Source organism: Monopterus albus, unplaced genomic scaffold (genome assembly GCF_001952655.1).
Source record: "Monopterus albus unplaced genomic scaffold, M_albus_1.0 scaffold428.1, whole genome shotgun sequence".
Taxonomy (NCBI): Eukaryota; Metazoa; Chordata; class Actinopteri; order Synbranchiformes; family Synbranchidae; genus Monopterus; species Monopterus albus.
Window position 1 is genome coordinate 65,551 of NW_018128308.1, and position 11,281 is coordinate 76,831.

Here is an 11,281-nt window from a genome sequence, read left to right on the forward strand (position 1 = left end):
TGTGTGTGTGTGTGTGTGTGTGTGTGTGCACACTTCTAACATTTATTATGCACGTTTAAACACAAAAAGGTGCAGCATGCCTGGTACTGAAAGCACATCAAACAACAGAGGAAAAATACATTAAAATGTGATCAAATGTACATCACAGCATCGTCTTTACCTGTCAGTGGCTGTTTGAATATGTGGCACGTCAATCTGTGCACGTCATCTGTCAGGCCCTGTCACGACAGCAACACAATGCTGATAATAACCATGTGCGAAGCACTGTTGGTCTGTGCATCCGCTGGGTACCTGTCGTTACTTCTGAAGGGAAGGGGTGCCTGCATGTTGACCGAGCATGGGGGATTCTAGGGGACTCTGAATAAATGCATGACTGTAGATAAGGGTCAGAACAGTGACCACCACATAAATCAGGAGCTTCACCTTCAGGTTCAGCTCCATTTTGAGCTGCAGCTGGCGTGCCAAGCTGCCTGTCAAACACCCATCTACCTTCACTTGAGAGTAAGACCACAAGATACTTAAACGTCTTCACTTGGGGCTGCAGTCCACCGGAGTACCATGAACGCATGCTGCCGCAGCTTCATGCTCGGCTGGTTCTCCTCCATCTCATATTGACGAAGCCAGCAGATCAACGTCTGCAAATGTGCTGGAGCCCAGTGCTCACTGAGAACATGCTTGACTTTAAAAAACAGCAGGACCAGAAGGCTAACAGAAATAGGCCCAGCACCCCTTCTTCCTATCATGGGACATAAGCCTTCCACTAAAGTCCACTAAACACAAGACAGCTGCATTGACATCCAGTCTAGGTTCCAGTCAAATCAACAATCAATGTGGCACATTATGTGTTTAGTGCCGTCAGCTGCCAATCGGAACAGCACCCAGTGGACACAGAGAGCAACAGAGACAAAAACCAAACACTTACCAAAGAGGGTTTCCTGAGAAGCACTCCTCATAGTGGATCAATACACTGAGACCAAGCAGATGAAAATGGCTTTTTAGATCAATTGCATTCCAGCAAAGCAGCACAGAGAAACAAACTTCCACAGCAGGCTAATCTGGTAACATGATACAGGACCGTCTCAGTCTGAGGCATGTGGTTTGTGCAGGGATCTGGTTTTACCAAACATAGTTCAGTAAACCTGGAGAGTTGTGGATGTAGAGGAGTTAAGCAGTTTCCGTTTTTAAGGGTTTTGCTTCACTTGGACCTTTGACCTTGTATTTCCAAGAGACTTTATGTTTGGTTGCCAGGTTGAGAACTGTTGTGACAGGAGCAGCTGGTACAATCATTCACCTGGTGCAAGGCCTGCAGAGTTTCCTCTACCCAACAATACAGGTGACTTTGCACCAAAATCCCTCCCCAGGACCTGGGGCTGTAGGAGTCCTGGGGCGAGGTGAAGCCGGGACTCTCCGACTCCCAGCCTCTTGCCTCACAGGGCCACTTCTGCAAGGCTCTCTGCTTCAGACATCTTCATTACAGGTGTTAAAGGTTTGATTTGACTCACCAGCTCATAAGAGAATCACTAATGTTCTTCATTAAGTGACTAATTGTTTCACTAAAACACAATGTGTAGTATTAATACTCTGAATGTGTGGAGGTGCGATCAGCTGTCAGCGGCGTCTCCATAGTCAGAAACAGTAAGCAAGAAGAAGAAATTGCAGAGCTCTTTGTGTTGTGCAGTGCAGACTTCATATGCTTGGCAGCCATGTGCCTCCTCTGAGCTTGGAGCAGTCTGCGCTGCAGGCCGGTCAGCGTGCGCCATGCATGTGGAAGTATACGGTGAGCCGCATGACAAGTTCAAACCTAACAATGTGGTCTGTTTCTCTTCCCTGTTTGATTTATCTTTTTGTTTTCTGTTGGTAAACTGTTTTCATTTCTCTGTCAGTCATAAGGAGTCTTTTTATTCTTTGTCATTCATTAGCTTGTCTCTGCAAACAGAAACTAACAACTCAGAAATAAAATATGGCTTTCAGAAATAGTACCTAAAGTACACTGAAATAACCAGAGCAAGTTACTCTCTGTGTGGCTGCATACGAATTCTCTGGTAGCTAGTTTCCTGGGTACAAAGAGTGAAGGCTTAACATTCCTCTGGTTTATGAACAAGATCACACTAACAATGTTTGTTGAATATCTATATATCTAGGGAATCATTCTGGAGATTGGTGTGTGCTGCATGCTACAGCCTCATTAGAAGGCCTTTCCCTATGTATCGTCTGTTACTTGTGAGGTGTCTGAGCCAGTTGAAGGCATGAAGCTGGTCTGCAGGCTGCTGTTTCTCTCTGCGACAGGCACAGTGTTTGGGAGGATTCTGCCAGAGTCGACATGAAGAGCACTTCCATCCCGCTGAGGCAGAATAATGAGAAGTCGCAGGATGTTTAGTGACAGTGGGAGTGCTCAAACAGAGGTCTGGAAAAATGATGAGGTTGTGATTATTGGCACAGTACACTTTTTGGCAAACTGATGGAGTCCATGCACAGTGAAACATGACGTGCACTCCTTCAGGTCGTTTGTTTCCGAATGCTTGCCGTTTCACAAATGTTCAGCTTTCTGCCAAGTTTTGATTAGTCTTACAATCGCAATTTACCATGGTCTGTCCAGGCAGACAGCGAAACATCAGCAGCACCGAGGGCATTAACAGGTGCATTCAATATGTAATCTGTATGTAAACGTGCACTCACATTATGGGCCCCTGAGCACTGACCTACGAGTGAATGCTAGTCTTTTTAAAGATGCAGTCTGTCTCTTTGTGCTCTTTCTGCTTCTCTTTCTAATGGTTTTACATCTAGTGGTTGTCTAGCATCTCTTTGCATTTCTGTCTGGGATATTTTGCAGGTGAGCTCCAGGGGCCCCTGATCCCTCAGGCCCAGCAGGCCCATTCAGTAATCCCCCCATGTATGTAAAAACAGCACTGATCTGATGTTGTCCTTTGGATGGGACACAGTGAGATGTGGGAGCACAGTGTTATGCTGCTCAGGGGCAAACACATATGACAGTGAAACCCACTGTTACTGGTGAAAAGCTGCGCGGTAGAGCCGACCTGTTGAAGTGCCTGCGGAAGCTCTCGCTGAGCAGGTACAGGGCGAAGGGGTTGACGCAGGAGGAGGAGAAGCTGAGAACTCTGGCCAGTAGCGTGATGACCAGGTGGGCCAGTGACACATCCACCCGGTGGTAGTGGAAGGAGCGGTACATGTAGAGCACGTGGTTGGGGAACCAGCACAGGGCGAACAGGCCCACAAACACCAGCACAATCTTGGCCAGACGCTTCCTCGTCTCCATCTGGAGGGGTGGAGATAAAACCAGACTGTGAGGGATCAGCAGCTGCGTGGTGTGAAGATGACGGAGGCATGAACAAGAAAGAAACATTCTGCAGTCATTTTTCTGTGGTACTAGGTGGCGTTTATTTATTATGGCAGTTGTTGAATTAATGGAGGTAGAAAGTCCATAAAAACCCTTCAGTGCTAAACTAGAGTTTCTATAATAGTTACACGCTGTAAATGTAAAAAGGTTAAAAGTGTTTTTTTCTTACACCCACAGTCACTTATTTTGGTGGGAAAATGTAATCGTGCCTAGCAGGACAAAGTTTGACTCCCACTGGGACTTACATGATAAAATCTTCGTCCAAATGTCCAGCGGTCTGATGAAAGAGATGGAAACAGATGAGGTGGATGGAGGAAGAGATGAAACCAAGTGCAAACTCAACCAGTGGAGGACTGGAGATGACCAGAGCCATAAAAAAGGTCAGGTGTGTCAGTCATATGTATTTACACATCCCTGCACATCAGGATTCAACAACAAACACACATAAAAATGTCAGCGATGTTCCTCTGAGTGCTTCTCCTGGTAGTGCAGGCGTCAGACCTGCTAATGCACACGCTCCTGATGTTTTCAGAGGCGCAGGTGAAGAACAGCAGACGTACAGCCCCAAATCAGAAACGACACACTTTTGTGATGGCTCCATTAAAGCTGAACAACACAGAGAGATGTTGGAACAATATATGCTGCCTTCAAGATGGCTTCTTTTCCAGGGACGCCCATACATATCTCAACAAGACAGTGATAACCCTCATACTGGACATTACCAAGGCCTGGCTGTGGAGGAAAAGAGGGCGAGTGCTGGACCGGCCTGCCTGCAGTCCTGACCCGTCCCCAGTAGAGAGTGTGCGGTACAATATGAGATGCAAATTGCTTCAATGAAGACCCAGGACTGTTGTGCTCTTTAAGACTTGTTTGCTGGAAGAATGGGACAAAATGACACCTAACACATTGAATCACCTGGTGTCCTCAGTCCCTAAATGTCTCTTAAGTGTTGTGAAAAGGAATGGCAGCGTCACACCGTGGTAAACGCTTTACTGTCCTGACTTGTTTTGGAATGTGTTGCAGGCATCAGGGTTGAAGTGAGTGTATTTTTAACTAATAATGAAATTGATGAGGTGTCACATCAGAGAATGTGCTGCTGTATTGTTTTCAATGTAACACAGGACACAGATGGTTTACAAATCACTGTTTTCAGTTTTTACTTAGAGTTTATGGACCGTCCCGACTTTTCCTGATTTGCAGTTTTAAATCCTACACAGTTCATTAGACCTTCTCGCCACAGAAATCAGCTCCACTGCACACATGTTGTTGATGTAAGGCCACATGGAGCACTCACTGAAGTGATGTTTATGTTTTCCTCAGGTGCAGAGGTTTTTTCCTCTCCACCCACCTGCCTGCTTTTGGCTGTGACTCCACTCCAATGAACTGGAAGGAGAGACCGTTTGTCAGTAGCAGTCAACCGGTGCAGTGTGATGTTAGTGTTGAGGACTGGAGGGATTTGTGTTTGTGCTGCCTGGTTGTTCGGCCTGGGTCGACTCTGCAGGCTGAGAGTCATGTAAACTACTTTTAAATGTCAGACTTCTGTGTTTCTCTGGTAAATAAAACTTTAGCCATGAAGCAGAGCCACATCAGAAAATATAGGAGGCTGAAATCTGAACTGAGATGGATCAAATGGAGCCAGGAGGGTTCATTCACACTGCAGGTAGGAAGCACCAGCTGCTGGAATCCCTAAAGCCAAATGAAGAGTGCACAATCAAAATTCAAATGCTCATAATTTTTAATAATTAATTTGCAGAATCATCCCAGTGTTCTCAGGCTGATGTACATAACCCCCACTGTTCACGGAGTCAGCAGACAGTTAGCTTAGCTTAGCATGAAGACTGGAAACAGGGAAACCAATTCTTTATACAAACCGTGTCTCTTTCCTATTTTCTTTCTACCTGAATGCTCACACTGTCTATTCTCATTTTATTGCTGTATTTGTATTTTTATTCTCATTGCTACTTTCTGTTCTCGTTGCCTTAGAGCACACTGAGAGCCTCTGATTCCTGTATGTTCAAACATCCTGGGCCATTAAGACGATTCTGGTTCTGATTCAGAAAACACCCAATGTGACAAGACCTTGGTCAGCGCCGAGATGTTAGTTGATAAATGCTCTGTAACATTTACAGCGTCTGTGGTGACGTGACATCCGACCTGTGGCCAGGTTCGCTGAGTTTCTGGAGTTTGACCCTCGGGCACCTCTGGAACACTGAGCACCATCCACAAGTCATTCGTACCCAATAAGAGGATTGTGGCCGTTTGTTGAAAACAGCGGATTACATTTATAGAAGTTATGGTTCCATAATGAACATTTCTTTAAGGATTAAAACTCAACAAGAGAAGAATGGATGTCGGTTTATCAGTGCCCAGCAGCGTCTCACCTGGACTGAGCCGCCTTTTACAGACCAGAAACTAAAGTATATTTTAAGAAAGTTAGCTCTGAGCTCCAGGCTGATTTGTGTTTGGGCTCATTTGTTGCCAGTGATCGGCAGAGTTTGGCATTTTCCCCAGGATTCTCTTAGGCTTCTGCAGCTCCAGCCACAACTCATCTGGAAGGCTGGATTATGTGACTCTGTGTGCATGAGTGTGTGTGTGTGTGTACTTTCAAAGGCATGAATGCAGATTTTTCTCTTGCATGCATCTTCATGTGTGTATTCAGTACACACACACACACACACACACACACCTGCAAAAGCTTTGTTTACTGTGATCAGCTTGATCATCAGTTCATTGATCAGAAATCTTCAGTTCCCCAGCAGAGCAGCGAAATGCCGCCTCTGTTGCTGAGGGGGAAGCCTGCAGAGCCACCTGGGACGGCTGCCAGCTCCCATTAGAGGCATGTGCCAGACCGACTGCAGCACAGTGAGCTGTCAAGTTGTTTGATTTCTCTTGTGCTCCAGATGCTGAAACCAGAGCCAACATTGTGCTTTTGTCACACTGAGGGGTTTGCAGATGAAATACAGATGCTGTGAGGCAGGTGATTGCCTCCCATCGTGCACTATTAATCTGCATCCACCATGAGGTTTAACTTCTATTAGTTGAAAAGGTAACAAACACAGTGATATCCAAACCTTGTTGGCAGAAACAGAAATAAAACTTAGAAAAAGGCGTATAGCAGAAAAATACATGCTCAGCTCAGAAAGCAGAAAAAACTGTAGAGAAAAAAAAAAAACGTCTTCAGTGATGGGTCTTAACAGGTCTTACAACTGACAAAACACTCGGTTTCTGATTTGGTGATATAAAACTTAAACATATGTTGTTGCTGAAACAACTCTTGCTGCAGTTTTCCCTGTGTTCACGTCACTGTGTTTGTCCTTCCACGTCTCGCTCGCTGCAGAAAGCTTCAGCTGGAGATGTTGTTGTGAAGCACTGATTAGAGGCTTCATCCACACACACACACATCAAAGTCCTTGACTGGAGATTGGAAAGCTACAGACAGCTGCTTCAGTCAGCCAGAAGAGACGGCACCCAGGATTTGTCGTTATCACTCGGCCATCTGTACATCATTTACTTTCTTTATGCCGCATTCATGGCAACAGCCGCAATCTGTTTCAAAGCAGCAGCTCTGGTTTCTCGTCAGTCATGCATCAGTCATGGGAAACTCTAATATAATAAGGTTTATGGTGATGCATCCGGACTGAGGTTTTCAAACCAATCACTGCGATGAAAAGTTACATCAATCTGTTTGTCTTCTGGTGTGCTGTGATTTGTCTGCTGCCTCTTGTTCATGTCAGGCTGTGATGGATACAAACTGCTGCCCACTGAAACTGAACCAGGCTGTAAAGACACAGCGAGCGCCGTGGATCTGATGGAGACGGCAGTTAGTGGTCGTTTCTGTGGGTCCCTCATTATGAGTGAGTCGTTTCTCATCACACACCCTCTTGATATGTTGTTCCTATACGGATATTGATTAGTGCAGCTTCAACATGTCTGGCTGAGGACGTGAGTCGAAACACATGTGGTCTGACAGAAACCTGGCTGCAGGTCTGATCATCTGCATTTACAGTGGGACGTCACAGGGACACACACCCTGACTGCTTTTCTTTACTTGTAACAGAGTAATTCTAGACTGTGGTGTTTCTACTTTTGCTTCTTTCACTACTGCCCTGTGTGTTTTTATTTTCTAGTGGCGGTCGGCAACATTTAATATCCTTCGACAGCCTGTTTATTTTCTCCACTGAGACGAAAATAAAAAGACTGTGTCAGTAAAAGGGAGGGAGGAGATTCTGGACAAGATGAGGAGAAGGTGATGGAGATGAGAGAGGAAGAGCAGACAGTGCCCACTGTGCCCAGGACAGGATGGGCATCTGATCAACCCAAAGTCAGTGACTGGTCACATTCAAACACTCATGGATCATCTTAGCCTCTTCTGTATTTCCAGGTTGTACTGAGGATCATTCACTGCAACATTTTACCTGGTGCTCATGCATTACTGCCTGACAGGTTGTTTATGCTGCTGCACACTAACATGGTTGTAAAGAGAATGGGTTTCGCCCTCCAAACATCTTAAAAGACACATATATAAATCAGGTCACATTTTTTGAAAGGGTGGGGTGGAAGGGGGCATGTCCACGAACCTCCCTAACAAGCTCAGTTGTTGGACTTTGCTATGTCTAAAGCCCACAAAGCAAAACATAGATTTTAGATGTTGTTTTGTCTATAAGTCTGGACACAGAGCTCGGTCTGTGCCACCTGCCACATCCACGGCCACAATAACCTCTGGCCAGTTTGACCCTGCAGCCAAATCTGACAGAAAATAGTGACAGTTTCATGCTATTTCTGTCCAGTGCCTGAGCCACAATTATTGTTTATCCTGGAGCTGTCAGCTAACTGTCACTGAAAATTAGAGTCATGTCGGTGATGCCGAGTCACAGAGACTGTGCCGTGATTCGTCTGTAGTAAATCAGTGTGTATCATCAGAAACTTGAAGGTGTTACACAAGTTATCAATATTCATATGATATCTTACCAAATGTATTAAACCTTATTTTTTGAGTCCTTAAATATTTTGTCAAGTGAAACATGTCTGTACTGTAGGACTACTCCGATACAGGTGGACTTAATACACACCTCGCTGACAATTAACAGGCAGTTTTCTCGGTTTCTGAAAAAGTTTGATTCAGATGCTTTTGTTTGTTTGTTCAGATTATTCAGAGGAGACTGTAGTTTTCCTTGGTTACATGGAAGCTACTGACCCACGTCTATAACCTTCAAGCTCTGGCACATGTGTAGGGATGCACCTGCTCTAAGTGTGTGTGCCCTATAATGTAAGTCTTTTCTGTGGGAACACAATAAATTAGCTCTGCCCTCAGATAAGAGACTGGGTGCGTTTGGTATTGATGCAGTGAATGCAGCAATTGGCTTCCATCCTCTAAAGATGTGAAGATCCAGGCAGATCGATAGCATTGCTCTCTACAAGGGCTGACAGATAGATTTAACCTGAACAAGATGAATTATGTGACGTGCTGGGCTGAGGCACCGAGGAAGAGGAGAGACAGAGAAAGGAGGATGCAGAACAAATCCAAGACAAGACAAGTTCATGTTGGCAGTTAAGAGTTATGTGTGTTTGATTTCAGGGCACATGAGAATCTATCTGCTGTCTCTTGATTTAGTGGCTTTTAATCAAGGAATTAATTTGCACAAAATGGCCAAAAGTATGTGGACGCATGTGGTTGTCACTTTGTAATTTGCTGCTGGAACAGCCTCCGCTCTCTTGGATTCATTTGGCACAAGGCCAACTTAACTCTCGGCTGATTTAAAATAAGTCCAAGTCAGGTCTTGAGTCAGTTGAAACGGGTCAAAGTCACCAGTCAACTAAAACAAGTGAAGCTACTGAGGTAATTTGTTTTATAAAAATGATCTGAATCGAAGGACTAATGACAGAGGGTCACAATACACCAGCTGTTCCAGCTGTGAGCCTTTGCAATGACAACATCTGCATTTGAAAACAGGTAAAAACCGGAGACAACAACCCTTCACCCTGGTACTCCTATACCTCTTCTATATGAACAGTTCCATAAATGAAAACCTGCAGTATAAAACATCACTTTGTCAGTTCATCCATCCATTCACCGGTCAGTCACCTGTCTCTTGGTGTGGTCGCTGACTTCCCCCGGCATGTCGTGGGCGCTCTTGATGAGTGTACGGGCAATGTGGTAGTAATACACCGAGATGATGACCAGAGGGATCAGAAAGTAAACCAGGAAGATCATCACTGAGTGGATCTTAGGATGCATCTGGTTAGACATAGGGTACGGCACGCAGTTCACAAAGGTGATGTTAGTGTTGTCCCTGAGACCCTGAGAGGGGAGAGGACAAAATGAGAGACAGCCTCTCAGTGGATCTATACTGAATAATTAATGATTAAATGAATGTTCTCACAAACTGACAAAGTACTTTGTCATTATTTCACCTGCATGGGGACGACCTGTGAGAAGATGGCCTCAGGAACAGCCAGCAGGACGGACATAAGCCAGATAGAAACAGCTTTGAGACATGTCCAGAAGACAGCGCTGGATGTCTGGATGTCCATCGGGTTCACTATGGCCTTATACCTGATGGAGACACAAAAACATGAGTCACTCAGGTGAAACACCTCACAGCAGTTCTACATGTCAGGCCAGTTCCCATGGCGCACTGCTACTCTGTACAGCGGTAACTCAGAAGAAGAAACACCAGAGACTGCAAACCAGCGTCCTGTCACGGCAGCACAGACACAGGGACACACACTGTCTGGCTACATGTATCTGTGAATGACCAGATTAAATTAGATTTCACCAGGCTGCTACTGTCAACATCCACATTAATTAAAGAGCACACCCATTTTGAAATGACCCCATCGCCACAATAACACAAAATGTAATTTATCTACTATTAAGGCGCTTTTTAAACAGCGTTAAAGGCCCTGGGCTTGTTGTTAATTAATGAGAAACTCCATCATCCAGAGTGGAGGACAAAGCGGGGAAGCAATAGGCCTGTGTCAGTCTGATCATGATTACTTTAATAATCATGGAGTTGTGCTTTAAATTCCTCATTAGACAGAGACAAAAGGGACAGAGGGCTAATTAACAGCCATGTGTTCATCTGATAGGTTGATATCTGTTTCCTGTCTGTCCGTCCTGGAGGAGGGGCCCCTCGTCTGCTGCTCTTCCTGAAGATGCTTCCATGTTTTTCCTGTTAAACATTTTTGGGATGTTTCAGGCCTTAAGGACAGATTGTAGATCAGATTGTAAAGCCCCTTAAGGCAAATGTATGATTTCTGATATTGGACTTGACTCGATCTGGTAAAAAAAAAAAATTGTGTTTAACATGTATGTTAATTTAAATTGTACCAGAATTTTAGATGATGTTTACGACCTGCTTTTTCTGCTGTAGCACTTCAGGGCAAACGTGAGCTGACTGTTTAGCTCCTTTCTGCAGTGACACACCGACGGGGACAAACATTTCCTGCCACTATAAAGAAACATTTTAGTGCCATCTTTGGTCCCGGTGATGTCACCAGAGCTGGTTCCATGACTGGACCTCATGGACTTGTGTTCTGTTAGACTGTGGGTTTCTGCCTGCTGAGTTTCTTTCAGACAGACAGGAGCAGGGTCACAGTGAGGTCAGATCAGCCCAGGGTTTCATCCAGCCTGCACGATGATCCGCTGATGGACCTGAGAGTCCTCTGCTCCTCACACTCTGTCCCTTACATCACTGTGCTGTATCTCACTTTATGTTTTATTGATGTAACGATTGACCATTTCTGTCACGTTGGAGTTGTAAGGTTTGAGTTTGGTCCCCACGATGTAAAGTTCCACATAAAGTCCAGGCTGACTCGGTAGTGCAGGCTGTAACTACAGGGAGCAAATGTTGACAGTGTGTGTGAGCAGCAAGCCAAGTTCTTTCTCACCCGCCTAGTAAATCTGTTTCTTTTTTCACAGGAGCA

At 45.1% G+C, this 11,281-nt stretch overlaps 1 protein-coding gene across 1 annotated transcript in view; it reads right to left on the reverse strand.

Moving 5' to 3' along the window:
• The window catches only part of nmbr (neuromedin B receptor), a 26,865-nt gene that overhangs the window by 9,280 nt on the left and 6,304 nt on the right, over positions 1–11,281 (reverse strand). Inside the window, 3 exon segments of the mRNA XM_020586882.1 lie at positions 3,036–3,274; positions 9,438–9,653; positions 9,767–9,908. Coding sequence (XP_020442538.1) covers positions 3,036–3,274; positions 9,438–9,653; positions 9,767–9,908 — 597 coding nt within the window.